At 44.4% G+C, this 25,984-nt stretch overlaps 1 protein-coding gene across 1 annotated transcript; it reads right to left on the bottom strand.

Annotated features, from left to right (window-relative positions):
* Positions 1–13,026: 13,026 nt before the first annotated feature.
* Positions 13,027–25,392, bottom strand: LOC129346512 (uncharacterized). The gene is made up of 2 exons (XM_055003856.1): positions 24,437–25,392; positions 13,027–13,981 (listed from the first exon to the last, which is right to left on the bottom strand). The coding sequence occupies exons 1-2, from the start codon at positions 25,390–25,392 to the stop codon at positions 13,027–13,029; spliced, it is 1,911 nt and encodes a 636-aa protein (XP_054859831.1).
* Positions 25,393–25,984: the final 592 nt, after the last annotated feature.

Here is a 25,984-nt window from a genome sequence, read left to right as displayed (position 1 = left end):
CTCAAGTTTTGATGGGAAATGTAGGCATCCTGGTTTTACAGCTTGGCTCTCCATTACAGCTGCAAGACCAGGACGCCTACATTTCCCATCAAAACTTGAGAGAAGCTGACAAGTGTCCAACCTGTGTCAGGCGTCACTTGTAGCTTAGCTCTTAGTGCTACTGGACTTTTTACAACAGTGGTTAGCATGTCAGATGAGGATTTGGGAACTCCAGTTTGTATCCTCTCTCTTCCACAGGAGCTCAGAGTGACCTTTGGCCAGCTACATACTCTCAGCCTAACCTTCCTCACAGGATTGTTGTGAGGATAAAATAGAAAAATAGAGAACGATGTTGTAAGCTGCTTAGGGGCCCCATTGGGAAGAAATGTGGGGTATGAATGAAGCAAATAAATACATGTTGGGTCTGGGTCCCCCCCCCCCCGATCATCTCCAGTTGGGAGATACTGGGTTTATATCAACACAGGCAGGATGTTCTCAAACTGCCGCTCATGTCCAAAACGCTTAGATGGATTTCCACCAGTCTAGACCTTTTCCCACCCCAGCTGTTGGGAGAATTTACCCTCCATGGCTGGATGGGATGGGCCGATTCCCTGGGGATTTCCTGAGCTTTGCAGGGATAGATCATTAATTAAGCTATTGGCCAAGGGTGGGACAGAAGATGCTCCAGGGAGTGACTCAGTCTTTATCACCCAACTCTTTGTGTCAATTCTATCACAATCCAGGCAAAGGTGACTGACTCACACCCAGCTCCAATCCAATCATCTCTGGTGTTTGTTCACCCATCTGAAGCATTTTCAACTGCGGACAAGGGAAACACTTAAGTCTCACTTTAACTATGTTTTCCAGCCATTATGCATAACCAGCAATGAGAGTTTCCGACTCCTTAACTGAGCTTCTTTCCTGACGCCTATTAAGGTGAAGATAATACTTAGCAATGTGTATGGCTGGCGGTTTTTTTTTTAAATGTTTTCTGAGTTTATTTAGATTCTAAGATCTTGAATACTTTAAACAACACAAAGCGATTCCTTTGTGATTAATTTTCTTCACAGAGGATTAAAACCTTGTCAGTCGAGACAAGATCAATTTAGGTTAGATTGATCCTGATTTTCATTTGCTTTGTGCGCCCCCTCTGTTAATTTTTAAACGCCAAATCTCTGTGTAGGGATTTTCTGCAAGAGCCTCAGCTTTGCAGAGAAATCTTGACATTTAAAATGGCTCCAAAGCAAAAAAATATTGGAGCCATTTAAGAAGTATTGGAAACATTTAAGCATTTTTTAAATTTCTGAGAATTGCCTGCCATTGGGGAACCTGCCTGATTCCCCCCTCGCCCCCTTCATATTTAGCTAGGCTTAGATGCTTTGCATTCTCACTTGAAGACTATGCCAGATTTTTATTCTTTGTGAAACTGACTTTTAAGGTTATGATCAACCAAAGGATTTCTGCTTTCCTTTCTTGATTCTCAGTGCCTTGTTGATCCCAGAGCAACATGTGTAGGGCCACAATTGGTTCAGATTATACATCATATTTATTTAGGGCCTTAATATGCCATCTCTCTAGAAGAACTGAAACGGAGGGGATGCAATGATGTTCTAGACCTATTGGGCAAATTCAAAACTAGTAAGTTTTCTGGTTCAGATGGTGTACGCTTGAGGGTTTTTAAGGAACGCAGATGTGAAATTGTTGATCTACTGACCAGTATATAGATCCAGAGGAGTTAGCCGTGTTAGTCTGTAGTAGCAGATGAAGAGAACTGTGATTCTCGAAAGCTTATGCTACAGTAAAGTTGGTTAGTCTTAAAGGTGCCACTGGACTCTTTTCAGTTTTGACCAGTATATGTAACTTGTTGCTAAAAATCAACCATGTACAAATGTAACACCAATTTTTGAAAAAGGGATCCAAAGGGGCACCAGGAAATTTTGGTCTGTTTAGCATAGCATCTCTTCCAGGCAAATTCGTAAAAATTGTCTTTAAGTATAGAATTAATAAGCACATAGAAGAAAAAAGCCTGCCGAGAGAAAATCAGCATGGCTTCTGCATAGGATTGCCAACTCTGGTTTGGGAATTTCCTGGAGATCAGGGGGCACAGCCTAGAGAAGGTAGTGTCTGAGATGCCTCTACAGAAGATGCCTCGGTGTGTGTTCATCAAGTGTAGGGAGACACAATGTTAGCTGAGAAGCATAGTTTAAAAAGAAAGAGCCAGTGCAGATAGCTACTCAGAGGGATTGTTAATTTCACCTTCACCTCCTGGAAGCCTCTGTCAATTTCAGCCCATTTTAATCTCTCCAGGTCCAAGCTGAAATTTCCCTTCTGGCATTTCACAGCCCCTTCACACAGCTCCAGTGTACAGCAAAGCCTATGCCCTGCTGCCGGCTCTGTCTTTTTAAACTACCCTTCCCAGCTAACATTGCATCTCCCAATATGTATTCTTCACATGTCAGATGTCCCGTGTAGATAGACTCTGAGGAGGGGAAAGAGCACATCAGGGATATGAAGCCACAGAACCCACCCTCTGAAGTTGCTATTTACTCCAGGGGGGCTGATACATAGAGTCTAGAGATTAGTTGTAATTCTGGGAGAATTCCAGCCCCTACCTAGAGGTTGGCAACTCTTCATTCTGCAAAGGGAAGGCCTGCATCACCAACCTTTTGGTATTCTTTGAGAAAGTGAACAAGCATATAGGTGATGGTGATCCAGTAGTCATTATATACTTGGACTTCTAAAGGCTTTTGACAACATACCTCTCCAAGGACTCCTGTGTAAGCTTAGCAGTCAGATAAGAGTATGGGTCCTTTTATGGATTAAACAAATGATAAAGCGAAATGAAAGAAAGCAGAGAGCAAGAATAAATGGACAGTTCTCTCAGGGCCAAGCTACACATGACAAATGACACTTGAACAGCAAGTGTATTTCTCTCTGTTCACTTGCCCTCCACTCAATCCACTTGCCGTTCAAGTGTCATTCATCATGTGTAGCTTGGCCCTCAGTGAAGGGAAATGAGCAGGGGGGTCAGGATTGGGGCCAGCGTGATGCTATTTATTGTTTATAAATGATCCGGGAAGAATATTAGGGAAATTTTATGGTAATACCTCTCCATGCATCTCTTCCGATAATCAATCAACTCCTTACATTTTTGAAAGAGTGCACACATGTTGTGGCATCAGACCTAGTTTATTATTCCATTCCTCTAAACTCATGTTCAGAGAATTATGCTAAATTAGGAATGTTTGCAAACTTGCTTCGCGTGAGTCAATTTCTCTGGTGGCCAGGTTGTGCTTTTTATGTGTGTGTTTATGTGCTTTGTTTAATTGTTTTAAATATGAGCAGGTTTGTTAATGATAGGATGTTTGGGAGGTCTTTCATTCATAGGGTTGCCACAGGTCGGAGGCAGCACGTAACACACACATGCACGTGTATGTGTGAGTATGTATTGTAAATGCTGTTTTACACATTTGAAATTTTTTAATGTTTGCTGCCTTGGGGACGCTGAGTTGGGTTGAAAGGCAGCATTGAAATGCTTTAGATCAATCCATCGATCAATCGTGGTGTTTGCTGCATGCTAAATTTTAATTAGACGATTGTCCTGACACTGTCCTAAATTTCTAGTGTCTGACATATGTTACTGTAAGTGTTAATATTTTTTAAATTAATGATATTTGTATGAGTTTTTCCAGGTACACAGCCATGATGACAGATGATATAAAATTTCTCAGGATGGTGAGAATTTAGGCTGACTGTAAAGAGCTCCAAGAAGATCTCTTCAAATTGGACGAGTGGGCAATATTTGGCAAATGAAGTTCAGTGTAGGTAAGTATAAGCTGATACACACTGGAACAACAACAACCCAAAGTCCCAACTTTAAGTATGTGATGATCGACTGCTGAAAATGAGAGGTCATAGCGATAGCTCAGGGCCAAGCTACACATGACGAATGACACTTGAACGGCAAGTGTATTTCTCCCTGTTCACTTGCCCTCCACTCAATCCACTTGCCGTTCAAGTGTCATTCGTCATGTGTAGCTTGGCCCACAGTGTGCCACACCAGTGGAAAATAAAATTCTAAACCATATTCTGTGCACGCCTTATGATTACTATATTTAAGAACTTTTTAAATAACGATCTCTACTTTTATCGTTTTATCCTGCAATCTGTACCAATTTTATACTGCAATCTGTACTGTCTCTTGTCCCACGTTAGTTTTGTACTTTTTACCGACTCTTATGCCATTAAAGGTGTTGAATTTGAATTGGATTACTCTGTTTAATGAAGGCTGAAGCGCATGCATTTTAGTAAGAATAGTTTATTGTATATTTGAGATTTGAATAATGATGGTTTATTTGCACATGACATTTTTAAGTGCGCAGTTCCTTGTTGGTCTGGTGAAAGAGAACTTTGCTTGTTCATCCAAAAAACAGGGTACTCTTTCACCAGATCAACAAGGAACTTGTGAATATACATGAATAACTACTTGTTTGACTCTTGAGCAAATGATTATGTTATATTTATTACTTGGTTATGACTTATATTTAGTAAGATTTCGCGACTTGTTCTCGGGGCTGTAACAGCAGTGGGGAAAGCAATTTCTGTGCAGGGAATTAATAGGGAAAAGATGGAAAATAAAAACTTCCAATATTATCGCTTTTTTATAATTAAAGTTTTATTTCAATGGATAACTCAAAAACGTACAACATAAAATACAATCAGTCATCCAGACCGTATCGCTTCCATTATCCACAACTACAAACAGCAATAAATATCGAGCTCCAAAACTTCCAATATTATCAAGTTACTGTATAGACCTGGGCTGACAACACCTGGGAACTATTCTGGGACAAGGTTATTTCTGGTCAAAACACCGGAAGTGATGTTACATGTCACCGTGATGCTCTAGCAACCCTTAAAACCACAGAGATTTTTAGGGATTGTTAGAGCATTGCAGTAATGCGTGTATGAGACTGGGAGTGATGTTGTGGCGTTGTCACAACGGTGCTCTCCCCTGCTGCTGAACCAGGCGGTGGTGGGCAGCAAGAATTGGGGACAGCAAGACATCTGGTCCCCCTAATTCTACATCTTAACCTCATTTTTTCCAGTCTCATTGGTGCTCTCAAAAGGCAAACAGGAGAATGCAACTGACATGATTCTTTATGATTGAGAGCATACCATACTTTACTCAGAAGGATACACACCCTTGGTTAAATATAATAACTTTAATTTTATCATGATCTTAATTAAATTTAATGAGGTCAAGAATGAATAATATCCCGTTACAGTGGAGGGTTTTTTTGGCCAGTCAGCATTGGAGCAAGTTTGTAGATGCTGGACTTCGAGGCTGGGATTACTGATACTGGCTGGATACTCTCTGGAGTTCAGGGCTGTGTGATTTGGGGTGATCCAAAGATTGTTTTGGGGTGCTTGGATCAGCACCAACACATGACCTCTTGTAGGGGTCAGTCTCTGGAGTTCAGGGCTGTGTTATTTGGGGTGATCCAAAGGGGTTTTTTTTGCTGCTGCAGCTGCCCCCCCCTTTCTGCTTATTGATTTGTTCTGGGGGCACCCGACTTTTTAGCTGTTAACTCAAGAACTGGGCTTTGCAGGATGACCCAGTCTAGGTCCACTTAGAGGACGGACTCTGCTCAATATGGAGGTGTGTGATATGTGCCCCTACAGTCTTTATTTTGGGTTACAAAGCTTTTCAGTTTCCCCCAATATTTGTATTTGGCTTTGCGAATAAGGAACTAAGAACTGCAAATAAGGAACTGGGAACTGGGCACCAACTTCAGCTTCTTGGCTGGATTTGAGCCCGGTGACACCTGGCTGCACGTAATGTATTTTCAATGTCCCTCCTGCGCTTTGTTTTAAATTCAGATGGACTAGCACCACAGTCTCCATTTAATTTGAGAAAGGAAGGGAGCAGAAGGGAAAGACTCATGAAATCAAAAGACATTGCTATGGGTTGAGACAGCTAGATAAGAAGGCTTTGGAGATGTACAAATGTACGTCTCATATCCTTTTGTTTTTGGGTGACATCACAAATACTTGTGGCATATGCTTTTGTGGCACATAGCCCTCTTTGCTCAAAGCCTGTTATCTTTACCTGGCAGACCCATATCGAGAAACTGAGAAAAAACAAACGGAAGAATCACCCAACATGCTTCACTTCAGAAAGGGAATTTGAACTCAAGACCCTCAGATCCTAGCCCAACTCTCCAACCACTATACAGCAATGCTGTGGGAGAGCTGGAGTCTTATCTATGTGCACAAGAGTGTTGTTATTCCTGCAAATCAGTCAAGTTTGTTAATTTTCAGGCTCTTTTGCCTATCACTTTCCTAGTGGAATGATGCAGAGGAGTTCGCCGTGTTAGTTTGTAGTAGCAAAATCAAAAAGAGTCCAGTAGCACCTTTAAGACTAACCAACTTTATTGAAGCATAAGCTTTCGAGAATCACAGTTCCCTTCTCTGGCGAAGAGAAATGTGATTCTCGAAAGCTTATGCTACAATAAAGTTGGTTAGTCTTAAAGGTGCTACTGGACTCTTTTTGATTTTGCTAATGGAATGAAACTTAACTGGATTCCTACTTATGAAAGAGGCACTGAAGCAGCCAGCTACAGCAGTTTTGGTGCTAGGGGACAGACGGGTGTCTGCAGTTAGTATTCTTTCCCACAACTCTCCCCCACCCTGCCCCTCCCCATCTGATATGCAGGAATTTGGCCTTCAAGGCTGAAATTCATTTGCAAATTGAGGAAGGAGGGAAACAAACAAGTCTCAAAGACTAGGGTTTTGTGGGGGGGGAGGGGGGGACAAAGATCCAAGATTGCACCCAAAGGCTGAGCAAGCCTATCTTTGGCTACGCTCTTGCTCTTATTCTCATCTTTTTGGGGTGTCCCCACAGGGCATCTCCCCTCTTCAGCCGGGAGGAGAAGCAAATATCCTAGAAGGCAGCTTAAGGGGGATGGGATTGCAAGGAAATGATTTACAGCCAGGGCTTGCCTGTGTTTACTAAGGAGGCAATCCCAATCAGTTTAATGGAGTTTCCTCCCAAGTTAGCGGGCATTGGTTCGCTGGCGTCAGCCTAAGCCAGATAAACCAAATGGCTTTTCCAATCTGGCAGTCCAAGAAGTTGACTGTTCAGGAGAACTTCATTTCAAATAGACATCTGTGAAATGAATAAGGGCAGAGGATATCTTACTTGCTAATCCAGGGTGGTTAGCTGTGTTAAATCTGTAGCGGCAAAATAAAACAGGAATCCAGTGGCACCTAATAACATTTATTCTTTTGGGAATGAGAGCTCTCTTCATCCGATGTGCCGGAGTGCGCGCCCTTTAGGTCGATGCATTGCTGTTAAAGGCATCTCGGGTCCAGTCACTTGCTTATTTTCCAGTGCTCGGTTTAAAGTTTTGCAAAACTGAATTATTCAGAATGGCCTTTTTAACTCAGATAATAGGGCTATGCTGTGGAAAGAGGCTTAAAGAGATCCTATGGTGGAATGGCAGACTGTTGAAGAAGATATGCTCCAACGGGGTAGTTTCTGTTGTTTTTTAAAAGAAATTTTATTTAAAAGGAAAAAGACAACAGATGCTTAAAAAAGCTTACATATTATACATAATAGTAGATTTAGGCTACCCCCAAGAAAAAAAGAAAAACATAAACATGATATATAACAGCACAGATACATTGCAAAATATTACTCCTCTCTCTAATTACTTATACCCAAAATTTTATACTTAACATTCTTAATTCAATCTTATAGTTCTCATTTTATATTCACCTAAGTTTTATAAGTAGTCTATGTCCCTTTTAACTATTCTTAATTTTCCTAATTTCTAAGTTCATAATAAAAAAAAATCTCTCCATTTTTCTTGAAATTTCAGTGTTGGTCTGTTATGCATATAAGAAGTTAATTTAGCCAAATAAAATGAATTTACTCATTGTTGACAGAGGGAAAAAGAAGAGTTTTTTAAAAAAATTCTCAGTAGTCTGTATATTTGATTACTTATACTCTGGCCTAGAGTAATTGTTAAGTTTTGTTTTGTTTTGAAGTAATATGAATTTAATGTGGATAAATAGTATATAAGTCTTTATAGTTTCATTTATGTAGGATCCTCAACAATAGGTGGAAGTATAATCCGTATTGCTTTGGTGTATCTACTTAGAACTGAGGAAGGGATGTGAAAAAAAATAGTTCATATATTTTACCTACATTTTTAGGTACTGCAATGTATTGTTGTTATTATTCAATGTATTTCACAGCACATATAATCTGTTAGATTTATTCAATAGCTTTCTGTATAAGGTTCTATGCCCTATCAATTGTTCTTTTCTATTTCTTAAATTAATTTGTTTTTTTAAAAAAGGTCAGTTTAGCCATAGACGCATATTCACGTGTTATTTATTACGTTAAATTACTTATGTTTCAGCAATGTTTCATCTCTGTATTTGGAATCGATTCCAAAATTCTGCAATCGGTAGCCTATTGTATTGTTTATTGAACGTCCCAGCCGTTGATCGTATTTATTTACACTGTGATCCGCCTTGAGTGTTAGTAAGAAAGGCAGACTATAGATGAAATTAAAAAATTAATACAGGTTATATGACTGGCCAAACAGTGATAGCAACAGAATAAATGGATATGTAAGTCCATACTATTGGAAGATGAGCCCGGAGTGTTTTTAATGCAGCCACCTCTAATGGTTTTATTGTAGCCTCATCACGCTGCAGGAGTTTTCCTAGTATAACACGTTGGATAGCAGAGATCTGATATAATCCCAGCTCTACCACAAATCTCACTGGGTGATCCTTCCCGAGCTATCATGCCTTTCAGCCTAACTTAACTTTGCTAGAAAAAACAAGTAAGGCCGTTCCTGCTATGGTACCAATTGAAGCAAAGGAAGGGAAATTCCCTACAGGAAACACCAACACTCAACGTGCAAAGTCACTCGTATAAGTAAGTACTTGATTTTCCAAAGTGCAAATGCTTCTTATTTCTTTAGACCATATTACAAATTCATTCATACACAAAATTCCTCAATACACAGATTCTATAGAATATGTACAGTCGGCGCAGTACACAAATAAACTTCCAGGTTTAGTGGAAACTCTATCCAACAAAAGTCCTTTGAGTACTATTTTCTTTCGTTTGTTTGTTCTTTCTTCTCATGGAATTCTTTCGACTCGGATTCCTCCAATAGGAAAGACCAAATATTCCAACCGAAAGGCGAAGGAGGGGTTTCCACGCTTGATCTGGGGCCGGCTACGAACACAGATTTCGTGCCACCTTCTTCAGGAGCGTGTCACAGGAGCCCTAGGAGGCAACATCAACACTTCATTTCTCTCTCATCCTGGATAGTGAGTGGACAAGCATTCTCTTGCATGTCCTAACTTAACTTTGCGGCTGTTGGGAAGAGGAAAGGTGGGGTTGTCCTCTTGAGCTCTTTGGAAGAAGGCTAAAGAACAAATGTAATAAACTGCACGCTGGGCTCCTTAGTACCATATGGGTAATCTTGGGTGAAAGGCATGGGCGAAGTTTGGCTTCTTCAGCTGTTCTATCGCGGTCAATTGCCTCGGTGAGAGACCATCTGAGAACCACTGCAAGCTTTAAGCTCTTGGTGGGAAGAGTAGCATCTATTTAAGGCCAAAATTCAGCTGCAAGACAGAATTCTGTAGTGGTTGAAATGACATCACGCTCTCAACTCAGAGTTGACTTATGGTGACCCCTATGGTGGGGTTTTCATGGCAACAGACTAACAAAAGCGGTTTGCCATTGCCTGCTTCTGCAACCCTAGTCTTTGTTGGGGGGTCTCCCATCCAATGACTAACCAAGGCTGACTCTGCTTAGCTTCTGAGATCTGATGAAATCAGGCTAACCTGGGCTAGCAGATCAGGTCCTGTAGTGGTGTTAGGTTAAGATGAAGGTAAGCTGGATGCAAAGCCTCAATCTGCCATGGAAGCTACCAAGCTAGGACCAAGGGAAACCTTGTGGTTGTACACAACCAGCCTAAGCTACCTCACAAAGTTATTGTGAAGATATAACAGAAGAAGGAAGAATGTTGTATACTGCTTTAGGTCCCTACAGTGATAGCAAAAAGATTCAAATACATCTTTTATGCATATCACCTTATAATGCCTAGATCTGGATAGCACAGGCAAGGCCAATCTCGTCAGATCTCAGCTGCTAAGCAGAGTTGGCCTTGGTTAGTAATTCGATGGGAGACCTCCAAAAAACAGCAGAGTTGCAGAGGCAGGCAATGGCAAACCAACTCTTGCCTTGAAAACCCCAGCAGGGGTCGCCGTAAGTCAGTTATGACTTGATGGCATTTTCTACCACCACCTTATAATACAAGGGAACACAAGGATACCTGGATCAGAGCAAAGGTCCATCTAGTCCACCACCCAGTTTCCAGGTGAGGTCTGGGGAGACAACAAGCCGAGCAAGGGGGAAACAACATTCCATTTTATTCTGTGCATCTGGTACTTACAGATAAACTGCCTCTGAACACGGAGGCTCCATTTAGCTCTCATGAGTAATAGACCTTGGCTCACCCTCTGCGCTGCCTGTCCATGAGCACATCTTGTGTCAGCAAATGCCACACTTCTGTCTTAATTACGTAGGGGCAAGTGGTTAACTTCTGGAGCATGTTGACAGCATATACCCCCTTACCTTTCTTTGCTGTTTGCTCCTTCCCCATAAAACACAGAAAGTCAGGACACATTTATCTTTCTTTTCTTCTGCAGATCTCTCAAGCATGAGATGGGAATCCAGATTTCCCCCCAACCTTAGCATCCCTTTAGGATTTCCTCAAAATTTTTGAGCCTTCTAAACCTATTTGGCCTTCTGCAGCAACTAGTCTGTAGTTGCAAAATAGGAAAGAGTCCAGTAGCACCGTGAAGACTAACCCACTTTATTGTAGCATAAGCTTTCGAGAACCACAGCTCTCTTCATCAGATGCATCTGACGAAGAGAGCTATGGTTCTCAAAAGATTACGCTACAATAAAGTTGGTTAGTCTTCACGGTGCCACTGGACTCTTTACTGTTCCATCGAGCAGCGCAGAGAGATTTTTGTTTGCGGTTCCATGCAGGCAGTTGTAGGAGAGGAATCTTGATTGGGAGCACTTATCTACCACAGCTCTCTTCGTCAGAGCTGTGGTTCTCCAACGCTCATGCTACAGTAAAGTTGGTTAGTCTTAAAAGTGCTACTGGACTCTTTCCTATCATACACTTGGAACAAGATGACAGGGAAAGTGATGGCGGGGGGGGGGGAGCCAGTCACTCCCGCAACTATAATGGGAATCAGTGGGCATCCCTTAGTAGTGATGCAGTCAGCCCACCCATGTCTTGACTGAGGAATGGAAGACTCCTGGGGCTTCAGAATCTTGCACGAACACAGGGCGGGGGGGACTATTTCCACAACTGGATTTCTCCGGCTTTAAGGGGATGCATGTTCAGGACGGTCCCTTTGGTAATTCTAGGTGGACAGAATTGGGAGGTTTTGCAAAAATCAGTGAAGGGCCTTGGGGCAAGTCAGCCTTCATTGTTTCATATCTCCTGTGGGGCTCAGCTCACCAGGAGATGGGCTCCTACAGCCATGAATATCAAAGGAAGCTGGGAAGAGAAGGAGATGGGCCATTGTGTAGGGAGGGGGGAGCCGTGAGCTGTTGGCCCCCTGCTTGCTTCTCATTAACATTCAGACCAGATTAGATCAGAAGAGCCAATTAGTGCTGATGAAAGGGGGGGGCGGGCGGGGAGAAAAGGATGCAACCAGAGCGGAATTCCAACCATACTTGCTTCACCAAACTAGCCAACTCCCATTCAATCCAGACTCAAGCCCCTCTGCTGAACTCGGTTAAACCCCATTGAAATCTGACCCTGAAAGCTCCAGAGATAGAAAACAATACCGTCATTAGGAACACCACCAGCCCAGTTCTGAAAACCGTGGGCAAGCTTTGGAATTCATCAGAACGTTTTTTTCAGGTTGTGTTCATAGTCTGAAATCGGAATGCTGTGAATTCTAAAGATGGCACGATGCTTTAGGATTTTTGTTTGGTCCTGATATCCTGATATCGTAAAGAGTCCAGCAGCACCGTCGAGACTAGCCAACTTTATTGTAGCATAAGCTTTCGAGAACCACAGCTCTCTTCGTCAGATGTGTCTGTGGAATTAAAATAAAATAGAGTCCAGTAGCACCTTTAAGACTAACCAATTTTATTGTAGCATAAGCTTTCGAGAATCACAGTTCTCCCAGCCCTCCATGCATCTGACGAAGAGAGCGGTGGTTCTCGAAAGCTTATGCTACAATAAAATTGGTTAGTCTTAAAGGTGCTACTGGACTCTTTTTGATTTTGCTACTACAGACTAACACGGCTAACTCCTCTGGATCTGTAGAATTAAGACATTCTAAAGTGAAACAGAATAAATAAATATATCGTAGCTTAAATTGTGAAAGGTGGAGAGGGGGAACACAGTGTGTTTTAGAAGCCTGTGTTGTGGTTCCTTTATAGTGTATAACAGCTAAAGCAATATTCTCAATGCAGGTGAAAATTGCTTACACTTTTAAGGTAATGGTATTTGAGCCTCAGGCAAGCATACCTAGTACATAAAAACCATATAACAACAACAACATGCGATTTATAGTGTGTTATTATTATCCTCAGGACAATCCCCCTGTGAGGTGGGTGGGGCTGAGAGAGCTCCGAGAAGCTGAGACTGACCCAAGGTCACCCAGCTGGCTTCAAGCGGAGGAGTGGGGAATCAAACCTGGCTCTCCAGATTACAGTCCTGCCGCTCTTAACCACTACACAAAACTGTTAATAGCAATAGATGTATATAGATTTGACCAGAAACAGCAATCAAATGCAGTCAGAAACACAACTTTGGACAATTGACCTTAAATGGCATCCTAGAATAGAGTTTTCAAGGCCTTGCATGAGTTTGTTTGTGAGACGACCCAAAATGGCTGCCTGTCAGTGCATGTCATTGTACAAATAGCCAGCGTCCCCACCCACTTCCTCCCCCTCTGGTCCTTCCCATCAAGGTTTCACTTCCTGCGGACACTTCCCCTGAGTCTCTCCAGTGCTCTGCGTAAGGCGGCTTTCATGTCCCCATTCCTCAAGCTGTAGATGAAGGGGTTGAGCATTGGGGTAACCACCGTGTACATAACAGTGGCCATCTTGTCCTTGTCCCCCGAGTAACTGGAGAGGGGCCGGAAGTAGACCCCAATTGCAGAGCAATAGAAGAGGATGACCACGGTCAGGTGAGAAGCACACGTTTGGAAGGCCTTGCTCCGGCCTTGGGCCGAGGGCAGTCGAAGCACAGTTTGGACGATGAAAGCGTAAGAGATGAGGATGAGGATGAAGTTGCCGATGATGATGGTGCCTCCTTCGAAGAAGCTCAACATCTCGCTGAGGTGCTTCTTGGCGCATGCCATCACTACCAAGGGCTGGAAGTCACAGAAGAAATGGGGGATGAGGCGACGGCCACAGAAGGAGACCCGGGACATCAGGACGGTGTGCATGAAGGAGTGGAGGTGGGCCAGTGCCCAAGCCACGAATACCATGAGATGGCATCGGACAGGATTCATCAGCAAAGTGTAGTGTAGAGGCTGGCGGATAGCCACAAAGCGGTCCAAGGCCATGGCGCCCAGGAGGAAGTTCTCGGTGATGGCAAAGGCTATAAAGAAATACATCTGGGCCAGGCAACTGGCATAGGCAATGTTTTTGCGGCCCACACGAAGATTGTGTAACATCTTGGGGATGGTGGTGGAGGTGAAGCAGACATCCACAAAGGAGAGGTGACTGAGGAAGAAGTACATGGGAGTGGAGAAGAGCTGGGCATCGGACCGGATCAGAAGGACAATCAGCAGGTTGCCGGACAGGTTCAACAGATACAGGGCAAGGAACAAAGCAAAGAGGAGGCCATCTTGCTCTGGCCGAGTGGACAACCCCAGCAGGAGGAAATCTGGACGGCTGGTTCGGTTGTCAAGTTCCATGAGTCTGAGAAACAAGGACAAGAACACAAAAATACTGACGGCTGGGGGAGATCGAAAAAGGGACCAACGGGAGTCCATCCGCCCGACATCATGCCCTCGCTCATCTTTTCTCCAAACAATGCTCAAACTGGCCCTCCAGAACTGCCTGCAGGGTCCTTCCGATGCAAAATAGGACACTTGTCCTGGTGCATGCAATGGCTTTCTGCATGGCTGGAGCCCCAGCCAGTTCCTTGCTTTGAAGTCAGCCTCATGATTTAGAGCAGGGGTCACCCGCCTTTCCAGAACCAGAAGCCACACATGACAGGCAGATATGCGACACCAGAGCCATGCGGCGAGGGAAGGGCAGCCAGAGTTCTAATCCCATGGGCAGCAAGGCCAGGAGCACGGGCAGCAGATGAAAAGAGATGGGGACAAAGAAGCACCAGCCAGGCACTGGCAACACCAGACAACACAACATGCCTCCAAACAAACTCACACTCAAAACCCTGCTCCCTGCCAAGGAGGGACCTCATCTCAAAATCTTGCTGCTCTTCTCAGCACGCATACCCAGAGAGGGCAGGAGCCACGACACCCTTGCATGCTGCGCAGCCGGTCCTTCCACACGGCAGAAAAGCAGCAGCGGCTCTAACGTTAGAAGAAATGGCTTTGTGACCCTCCTAAGGGCTTCTGAACCCGTGGGTTCAAGGGTACTGGGTTTAGAGCATACAGCTTATGATTTTAAAATATTTTGGGGTGTTTAATCTGTTTTCCTTTGTGGACTTCCTTACTCACTGAGACTCAAGGTATAAAACTATGCAGACAAATCCTATGAGAGCTCTAATAAGCAATGCAACAGGACTAGGATTAACAAAATTAGAAAACTTGCCAAAAAATAACAGAAGTGGTACATCAAGCAGTGCAGAAAATGGAATTGCCAAAGGAGAGCAGTAAGAGCAGGATAATATGCAAAACAAATAGATAATATATACCACTCACAGTGGCTTAGACTGATCCCCTTCCTGAACCATCCTCTTATAGCTTAATGACCTTTATAAAATGACCAGGGTTCTTGAGTGCCCTGGTTGATTAGCCTTTAGCAACCTGAACATAACGTTTCTATCACCGACCTTCCTTGAACACCAAGTTATATCAATTTTGAGCCTTCTGTTTATCCATCCTTCTCCATCTTGAATTGAAATGAAAACTACTAGTTAATAGATGCTTATGTGGGTAGCAGGAGAACAGCAGGATTTGAGTCCAGTGGTACCTTGGAAAGCAACAAGATTTTCAATGTGTAAGGCGGAGTTGAATGATTTTTTGTGTGGGGAGAAGAGAGCTCTGACTCGTGAAACCTTACACTCTGAAAAACTTGTTGGTCTCAAAGGTGGCACTGGAGTCAAATCCTGCTGTTAGTGAATGCTGTTTATATTTATAAATTGGGCATTTTTTTGGAATATGGAATTTTTTAACCTGCTTTATTAACCAACTTCCCCCCATAATACTAGATTTTGACCTGGTTTATTAACCTGCCTCTGCCCATAATAGTCAATTGTGCATGAGGGTGGGGAGTTCTGAAAATATGAGTCTGCTTCTCTCTTTTTAAGTCAGGCTTGACTGCTGCAATGCAATCTATGAGGGACTGCCCTTGGAGACTGGATGCTTCAACTTGTGCAAAATGCAGGGGTAAGCATGCTTGCTTGCTTGGGTGGGTAACAGAACAAAACTTGCCAGTATTAAGGCATCTATATGGGCTGCTGATTTGCTTTGGGCATTATTCCTTCCCTACAAAGCCCTAAACAATGTAGGACCAGGGTAGTGAAAAACTGCCTTTCTCCCATATGAGCTGCCAACATTTAATCTATCTGCACTCTTGTCTTCAGAAAGTAGAGGAGGGGTGCAAGATTTGGGTCCAGTAGCACCTTAAAGACCAACTAGATTTTCAGGGTCTGAGCTTTTGAGAGTCAGAGCTCCCTTCGTCAAAAGCTCAGACTCTGGAAATTTAGCTGCTCTTAAAGGTTGGACCCAAATCTTGCTCTTCTACTACCAGTCAACACGGCCACCCACCTGAAAGTATCTTCAAGAGGAATGAAAGAGCAGGATCTTCTCCGTTGTGGCACCTCATTTGTGGAACTCTTCTCCATGATTTTGCCTGACACCATGCTCACTGAGATTTCGGCACCAGACAAAATCATTTATAATTCTTTCAGGCTTCGTAATTCCCCCCCCCCCATCCTCTCCCTCACTGATTTGTTCCAGTGATGCCCATCAGTTGTGCCTTAGGGATTCTCTCTGGTTTCATTTGTATTCTTTCACTCAGTAGTCCAATCACATACATTTTCGCCTTGTTCCCATTTTCTATTTTACCATCATTCTTGAAGTTATCTATTTGTTTGGAATTTGCCTCTTCAATGAGGCTGTCTCCCCACAGGAGACAAAATACACTCGAATTAAAAGACACTTGAATTACACAGGTAATTCAAGTGTGAGTGATTCCGCACATGTTGGATAATGCACTTCCAATCCTCTTTATAGATCATTTGGAATGGATTTTTGTGTGTGCGGTACAAAAAGTCCACCTCAAACGGTTGATAAAGTGCATTGAAAGTGCATTATCCAACGTCTGGGGAATCAGCCTGTATTGGAGTGTAATTCAAGTGTATTTTGTCTCGTCTGGTTTGACTCTGAGAATTGTAGGGATATTCCAGACCCTGGACATTTAGTAATAAACAGATATGTGGAATAAACAAATATGTGGAAATTGTGGAGGGAGTAAAGATTAGAGGAAAGATTAAAGCAGCAGTTGCCAACATTTCTTGGAACAAACGCTATTTCTGAGAAATGAGAAATGTGCCGAGCTACATATCCCTCCACCCCCACACACTCTCTCTGCAGGGAGAAAAGCAGTGTGTGGGGATGCAAAAGGAGCTGTTTTGAGTGGGGAAATGCCCAGTAAGGAAAACACTGTGCAGCCTCTTTTTTTCTTTCTCACCACTTCCTAGTGTAGGGAGACACAATGTTAGCCAGGAAGCATAGTTTAAAAAGAGTTGGTGGAGATCACTCCTCAAAGGGTTTGTTAATTTCATCTTTGCTCCATCAATTTCACCTCTCCAGTTTAAAACTGTGTGGGATGGCAACCAGAGGGCAGTGAGGAATGGAAATGGGCTGGAGCTGCCTTCCAGAGACAGGCTTGGACCTGGTTCTAATGGACTGGTTTCCCTTCTGGCATTTCATAGCCCCTCACACAGTTCCAGTGTATAGCAAAGCCTTTGCCCTGCCGCCAGCTCTGTCTTTTAAAACTACCCTTCCCGGATACCATTGCATCTCCTGACATGTGTTCTTCATGTGTCAGATGTCTCATGTAGAGAAATTCCAAATATAAGAATTGTTTTTTTAATGGTGAGGAATTTGATCATGAGAGAAGCTGGCTTGCTATTTCATCAGCAGTATGTATCTTAAACTCCTTCGAGGAAGGCTGGAATAATAGAATGGTCTACTCATGTGATTAGTGCAACATTGGATGAAATTAGTTTCAGGTGGACAGATGTGCCAGTCAGCAGTAAAACAGCCAGACTCAGACCACACCATTTCTATTTGTGCAATAAACTGACTCCATCGAGGAAAATATCCTTGAATGAATGCATACCTTTTCCTCTGGTTTTCTTTTAAACTAAATGCTGCTTAGCACATTTAGGATAATCTTTTGATGGTTGCGTGTGCAAATGGACCTTTGTTGACATAATGCCACAGATCTCACCTCAAATCCTTTTCTATGGACTCAGTGCAGACATTCAAGCCACTCGCCTAGAGCTGTTTAAGTAAGTAGTAGTGCATAGACCTGGTAAAAAAGTTTTAAGCGCTCATCCATTTAAAAGCATGATGGATTAATAAATGACTGACACTTGGCTGCTGTTAATGCATGAAAGTATGAGGACTAAGAAGTGTAAATCTAGAAGTTGGAGCTGACTTCCAACAGCTTGAGAAGCTCCGTTCCAGCACCCTAAGGTCTACTCCCCTCCTTACCTGCTTGCGCGAAGCTCCTTCACCAGCCTTTTTCTCAGCTTTAACCTCTGAGCTCTTGTGCTCCTACAGATGCTCAGAAGATCAGTGCTAAATCAGGGTGGCCATCGAAAATCTGGGGAGTGGAATATGATGCGTCTTCGGGAGAAAAGAACCAGGTTGGGATAAAAGAGGGGTTTATGAGCTGATTGCACATCTAGAAGAGAACTACAGCAGTCAAGAGTCTCATGAGACCACGGGTACATCAGAGGATACATTTATCTGGGGGCTTGTTAGCAAAACCGATCAGTGTTGGGGAAATCTTGTTTGCTAAATTCTGCGCTCCAGACCCAAGGCCAGGCCCATGGGCGGCAAGGCCAGGAGCACGGGCAGCAGATGCAAAGAGATGGGGACAAAGAAGCACCAGCCAGGCACCGGCAACACCAGGCAACACAACACGCCTCCAAAGAAGCCCATACTCAAAGCCATCTTCCCTGCCACGGAGGGACCTCATCTCAAAATCTTGCTGCTCTTCTCAGCATGCATACCAAGAGAGGGCAGGAGACACGACGCCCTTGCATGCTGCACAGCCGGACCGTCCACACGGCAGAAAAACAGCAGCGGCTTTAACGTTAGAAGGAATGGCTTTGTGACCCTCCTAAGGGCTTCTGACTCGTGGGTTGAAGAGGGCTGGGTTTAGAGCATACAGCTTATGATTTTAAAATATTTTGGGGTATTTAATCTCTTTTCCATTATCGACGTCCTTTCTCATCTATATGGGCTGCTGATTTACTTTTGAGCATTATTTCTTCCAGAGGTCATTTTGTAGAAAAAGAGCTGGAGGAACTCATTAGCATAACTCATTAGAATATGCCACGCCCCTTGACATCACTGGAAGTGTGTCATGGGAATATGATTTGCATATGCCACACCCCTTGCTATCGCCGGAAGTGTGTCATTTGCATAACTGATTTGCATATGCTACACCCCCTGACATCACCTATCCTGGCTGCTTTAGACCCAATCCTGGCCATTCAGGGCCGAAATTGGGCCCAAAATGGCAAAAAGGGGCTGAAAATAGCTGAAAAGGGACCCAAAATGATTATGATCAGGCTACTGCTGAGGCCCGATCCAGGCCATTTCGGCCCCAATCCAGGCCGAAATGGGCCCAAATGGCCAAGAGTCAGGTGGGCGGGGAACTGCCAGAACTGCGTTCCGGCACATTCCCCATGAGCTCTGATTCCTTCCCTACAAAGCCCTACACAGTGTAGGACCAGAGTATTGAAAGACTGGCTTCCTCCCATATGAGCTGCCAACATTTAATCTCTCTGCACTCTCGTCTTCAGAAAGTAGAGGAGGGGTGCAAGATATGGGTCCAGTAGCACCTTAAAGACCAACCAGATTTCCAGGGTCTGAGCTTTCGAGAGTCAGAGCTCCCTTCGTCAAAAGCTCAGATCCTGGACATTTAGGAATGGGTGGAACTACACCAGTCACCCAGGTATGCAAGACAAGGCCTAGCAGAACCTGGGGATGGGGCCACACTGTAGGCCTCACCGATCATATTGCAGTCAAAATTGGACAGGTCTTTGAGTCCATCTGGAATTGCTTTGCTGTGCCTGATTTTAATTCTGATTCTTGTCATGTCGGATGTCCATCCTTGTAGTTTCTGTCTGGAACAACGAGACATCTGGGGGCTTCTTATTAGACATGGGCACGAAACGAGGAAAACCCCGAAACTAGAGGTTCGAGTTTCGTCATGTTTCACGGATTGCAAACCACGAATTTCCACGAATCGATTCTGCAAATCGATTTGTTAGTTTCGTGATTCATCAGAACCAGGGGCATTTCAACGGCCCCTTCACCCCGAGATGCCAAACTTGCAGGGAGATTTCAGCTGGTTCTCCTCCACCCACTCTCCCAGTTTAGCCAAGATTGCAATATGTTGACCAGTAGCCAAGTGCTGCCAAAGTGCTTGACTGAAACGAGGACCAGGATTTGCTGGGTCAGTTTCAGGAGAAGGACGAAGGATTACCGGCCGTGGTGTGGAGCTGGGCTGGGAAGACAGAATGAGGGGTAGACTCAGGTAGGGACTGTCCAAAGAGTTTGGGGTGTGGCCACACTATAGGCCTCACCTGTAACATTGCAGTCCTAATTGGACAGGTCTTTGATTCCATCTGAGTTGCTTTACTGTACCTGATTTTAACTCTGATTCCTGTTAGATTGGATATCCATCCTTGTATATGTTTTACTGCCACTCAGTAATTTCTGTCTGGAACAGCGAGACATCTGGGATGAGATGTGGCCTGGGGATTCTTATACTAGGATCTAATTTATCATTTGTATATACTGTATGACATTATAGTCAAACGTGCCAAAATGGAAGGCAGATGCTAAAGGCTAAAAGAATATCAAATGACTAGTGGAGGTGTATATGCGTGGCCTGTGATATAACGACTGCCAGGATGAAGAGGTGAAACGGGCAGATTGCTGGCTTCCCGTCGCAGTTGTGTATCCATTCTTCATTGCCGCCTATCACTGTCTTCATATGAGATAATATAAACTGTTTCTCCAATAGAAACTTACTGCACTGAAGACCTTCTGGCATTGTTTCATCATAAACTTACTGGGACTTTGGTGATTACTGTTCAGACCTCTGGTCAATTCTAGGCACATAGCACTTTAATACTGTATAGGAAATCCTGTTGAATTATATTTCAATTATTTATATATGATGCTTTGCCTTCTGTAATCACCTACACTGTGTGTATATATATTCTCTGTTTATCTTGCTTCATTTGACTATAATGTTGCTTTAATTTGATTGATTTACAATAGAGACACTCATTAGTTAGATTTCACGGCTTGGTTGTTTTTGTTTATTTGTACATTACCGTGATACTCTCCCTTTGTTTAGGATCCTGATTTCTGCAGTTATTTTGATTCCACCATTCCTCCCAGTAGCTCAGAGTGGCAAGCTTTGTTTCTCCCTCTTCTATTTTACAAATGAAATCCTGCCCTCAAGTCATAATTGACTTATGGCGACCCCTGGTGGGGTTTTCATGGCAAGAGAGCAACAGAGGTGGTTTGCCATTGCCTGCCTCTGAAGCCCTGGTCTTCATTGGCAGTCTCCCATCCAATTACTAACCAAGGCCGACTCTGCTTAGCCTCTGAGGGCCAAGGTACACATGACGAATGACACTTGAACAGCAAGTGTATTTCTCCCTGTTCACTTGCCCTCCACTCAATCCACTTGCCAGGCAAGTGTCGTTCGTCATGTGTAGCTTGGCCCTCAGATCTAAAGAGATCAGGCTCACCAAGGCTATCCAAGTCAGGGCCATCTATTTTACAGCATTTATTAAATAAATAAATATTAATAACCAAACGTATAATACCCCACCCTTTTCTCAGATTGACGCTGCACCCCAAAGCTCTGTGGAATATTCTGTTTTGCAGCCTTGGCAGACCTCTGCAAACATCCAGTTGTGGGGCAGCCACTGGAAAAGCTCAAGACGGGACTGTTGTAGAACATGCCTTCGACAATGGATGGGATGCACCGACAACATATCTTGTTGAGAAGAAGTAAGGTGCTGCCCAGGCATATTTAGGGAGAGATGATCCTTCAGGTATTTAGTATAAATTGAAAAGATAGTCTTTCTAGAGTACAACTGCCTAGAAAACGTCGTGATGCGACGTCCCCCCATGGGTTAGTAACGACTCGGTGCTTGCACAGGGGACGACTTTTACCTTTACAGAGCTAAGGGTATTTTGTAGAGGCAAGCCCAGGTTGATCTCACCTTGTTCCTTCTCTCCTTTCTGGCCTCACAGCCCACCTACCACAGCACCATGACCCAGTTTTGTGTCCCCATCTGCTGAGAACCATTGGGTCAAGGGAATGGCCAAGAGGGGTCTCAAAGAACTGCCACCTATTTCAGCTCCAGGCTTCAATGGCAATATCTAATGTCTGGGATGGAAGAGGCTTTGGCACCCTGTCTTCAGATGTGGGCACACATGCACGCAGTTTCATGAACACCGTAGCACATGAAAATCTCCTTAGTGCTTGCTTACTCAGTAAAAAATTTCCTTGCGCTCACCCAGCAGACAAAAAGAGAGAGACCCAGAAGTCAGGAGTAGGTAAAAGTCGGATCCAGATGATTTTAAACGGTTCTTTGTGAATTCATATATTTTTTAAAATATGGAAACAAAACAAAAAGGCCGTCATGTTATAGATCGTGCCTAGTCTACAGACAGCACCAGAGCTCCAGTGGCAACGTTGAGAATTAGATGTCTTGACAAGTGGGGGGTCCACAAGAAAACATTAAAGATTGTCTCGGGGTGACATTGGAGAGGGAGGGAGACACATTGGGACGCCTTTCTTAAAGACCCTTCTCTGTTCCCTCCCTAAGGATTCTTTCCTGTCCCCCCTTCCCATGGATCTTTCTCTTCCATTCTTTCTCATAGATTCTTCCTTGTCCCCCCCCTTCTCAAAGACCCTTTCCTGATTCCCCCTTCCAAAGGATCCTTCCTTCTTTCCCTTTAACTCTTCCTTCCTCCCAGAACACCCTTACCCTGCCCACCAGCAAACACCCTTACCCTCCCCTCTTGGCAAATACCCTTCCCTCCTGCCTCCCTCCCAAACACCCCGAGCATTCCCCCTCCCCTATCAAAAACCCTTACCTTTCCTCCCCCAAACCCTTTCCCCTTCCCCCTTTTCCTATTTACTGGAAGTTGCTGGGCTCAGAGCTGGCCCTCCCTGGGCCTGGGGTGGGGGTTGCTTGCCTGGTTGCCTGCCAATCTCTGGTGACTGGTGGAAGGTAGCAACCCCCCTGGTGATCCCCTACCACTGGCAGGCAACTCAGGGAAGTGCACACCGGGCATACTCTCAACAGGCATGCTCCTGTGCTTCTCCGAGGCCAATTTTGTTCCCCAAAGAGCCAGAATTGGTCCTGCGCAAAGCACAGGAGAACACCCATGACCAACGAGATAACATCATTTCTCAGAAGTGCGCATGCACTAAGTCCTTTGGGTGGGATTTATCCTCCCCCTTTTTAAATGTTCCTATTTTTTTTGCAACCCTGAGGGATCCCCCAAGATTGCAGAAGCATCTGATGTCTAGATTTATGTATCTACAGGGTGGGGGCACTTGGCTGTTAGTATATAAGATGACCGGCTGGATCCTAGGAATACTGCCCCCTGCTGGGAGTGGGGGACCCCCTGCCTCCAGTCCTTGCTCATCTCCCATATACCTGGCCAGTGGGGGCCAAAGGCACATGTGGGGGAGGCATGTACACAAACTATGCACAGAAGTTACATGTCACTCTGGGAGGGGGGGGATTCACTAAAAATCCTCTCAATTTATTTATGTATTTAAGTATTTGTGTATTTATTATTTATTTATTTATGCCATTTATAGTCCACCTTTCTCACTGAGACTCAAGGAGGATTACACGGTGCGAGATTAGTACAATCAGTATCGAGTACTTTTCCATACAGTGTCAAGCACATTTCCATAAACAATGCCATAGGGTGCATAAATACAATTATACAAAGACAGAACAATAGCAAGGATCCAGTATGGGCTTGAAGAACGGCTGAAAGAGAACATAATTAATTCTAGGACTGACATTAGACAACATGAAGCACAGGTAGTATATAGGAATACATATTTAAAGCTACAGATAATATGAAAGGCAACATAGTGGTGAAGTCTATGGTCCCCAACTCATTAGCGAAGCATCTGAGACACCCTACCCCCCAAAAAAGCCTGTTTGGTGTAGTGGTTAAGAGTGGCAGAACTCTAATCTGAAGAACTGGGTTTGAATCCCCCCTTGTCTGCATGAAGCCAGCTGGATGATCTTGGGTCAGTCACAGCTCTCTCAGAGCTCTCTCAGCCCCACCCATCTCACAGGCTGATTGTTGTGAGGATAATAATAACATACTTTGTAAACCACTCTGAGTGGGCATTATGTTGTCCTGAAGGGTGGTATAAAAACGGAATGGTTTTGTTCTTGTTATTATCGTCATCAGAATAAATAAATATATCGAAGCTTAAATTGTGAAAGGTGAGGGGGAACACAATGTGTTTTAGAAGCCTGTGTTGTGGTTCCTAAACAGTGAATAATAGCTAAAGCAATATTCTCAATGCAGGTTAAAATTATCTCCCTTTTAAAGGTAAAAGTATTCCTTTTTTTGAGCCTTTGGCATCTATACCCAGAACATAAAGCTGATAGCACTATAAATAGCAACAGATGTGTATAGATTTGACCAGAAACAGCAACAGGTGTGTATAGATTTGGCCCGGACACCGCCCGATGAACAATCAAATGGAGTCCGAAACACAGCCTTTGACAATTCTTAAATGACACCCTGGAGAATTCAGGGACTTGCGTCACTCCATGATGGCTGCCTATCGCTGTATGTTGTTGTACAAATATCCAGCGTCCCCACCCACTTCCTCCCCCTCAGGTCCTTCCCATCAAGGTATCACTTCCTGTGGCCACTTCCCTTGAGTCTCTCCAGTGCTCTGTGGAAGGCGGCTTTCATGTCCCCATTCCTCAAGCTATAGATGAACGGGTTGAGCATTGGGGTCACCACCGTGTACATAACAGTGGCAAACTTGCCCTTGTCCCCAGAGTCCCCAGAGTAACTGGAGACGGGCCGGAAGTAGACCCCAATTGAAGATCCATAGATGAGAAAGACCACGGTCAGGTGAGAAGCACACGTTTGGAAGGCCTTGCTCCGGCCTTGGGCCGAGGGCAGTCGAAGCACAGTTCGGACGATGAAAGCGTAAGAGACGAGGATGAGGATGAAGTTGCCGATAGTGAAGGTGCCTCCTCCATAGATGCTCAACATCTCACCAGGGTGCTTCTTGGCGCATGCCATCACTATCAAGGGCTGGAAGTCACAGAAGAAATGGTGGATGTGGCGACGGCCACAGAAGGAGACCCGGGACATCAGGACTGTTTGCACGAAGGAGTGGAGGTGGGCCAGCGCAGAAGCCATGAAAACCATGAGATGGCATCGGACTGGATTCATCAGCATGGAATAGTGTAGAGGCTGGCGGATGGCCACAAAGCGGTCCAAGGCCATGGTGCCCAGAAGGAAGTTCTCGGTGATGGCGAAGGCCATAAAGAAATACATCTGGGCCAGGCAACTGGCATAGGCAATGTTTTTGCGGCCCACACGAAGATTGTGTAACATCTTGGGGATGGTGGTGGAGGTGAAGCAGACATCCACAAAGGAGAGGTGACTGAGGAAGAAGTACATGGGAGTGGAGAAGAGCTGGGCATCGAACCGGACCAGAAGGATAATCAGCAGGTTGCCGGACAGGTTCAACAGATACAGGGCAAGGAACAAAGCAAAGAGGAGGCCATCTTGCTCTGGTCGAGTGGAGAAACCTAGCAGGAGGAAATCCGGATGGCTGGTGTGGTTATCACTTTCCATGAGTCTAAGTGAGAAACAACGACAAGAACACAAAAAGTAGGGAAGGCTGGGAGAGATAGAAAAAGGGAAAAAGTGGAATCCCTCCACCCAACATCATGTCCTTGCCCCTCTTTCCTCCAAACAATGCTCAAACAGGCCCTCCAGAACTGGCTGCAGGGTCCTTCTGGTGAAAATAGGACACATGCTTTCTGTATGGCTAGAGCCCCAGCCAGCTCTTTGCCTTGAAATCAACCTCATGATCTAGAATAGGGGTCACTAGTAGATATGGGCACAAACAGCATTACAAACAGAAAAAAACAACGAACAGGCCACTCAGCTGCTCGCAAACAGACCGTTTGTGAGGCGCCATTCCAGCCGAACAAGTGGTCATCGTAAGCCTTGTTCATTGCGACTGGCCACTGTTTGGGAAGCTAGACACTCAGGCACCTTCAATCAATTGCTTCAGCAATGGAGCGGGGGGGGGGACCTGCCTGAACTCTGTCTGCACTCCCTCTGTCATTACAGTTCCCCACAGCCATTCCATTGAGCTCTTGCTTTGTATCTTAGCCGTTGTGTTGCAATGTCCTTTTGCACCCGTTTAACTTTTGCTTTC

The sequence above is a fragment of the Eublepharis macularius genome, chromosome 19, assembly GCF_028583425.1.
Source record: "Eublepharis macularius isolate TG4126 chromosome 19, MPM_Emac_v1.0, whole genome shotgun sequence".
Lineage (NCBI taxonomy): Eukaryota > Metazoa > Chordata > Lepidosauria > Squamata > Eublepharidae > Eublepharis > Eublepharis macularius.
The sequence above is the reverse complement of the archived record's forward strand: the minus strand, read 5'-3'. Positions and strand labels throughout refer to the sequence as shown.

What these genes read in the sequence shown, in the direction of transcription:
- LOC129346512 (XM_055003856.1), bottom strand. Translation starts at nt 25,392, where the DNA reads ATGGAAAGTGATAACCACACCAGCCATCCGGATTTCCTCCTGCTAGGT. An exon ending in AAGGGAAGTGGCCACAGGAA is followed by an intron (nt 13,982 to 24,436) that starts GTGATACCTTGA and finishes CTTGTTTCTCAG; the next exon opens with ACTCATGGAACTTGACAACC.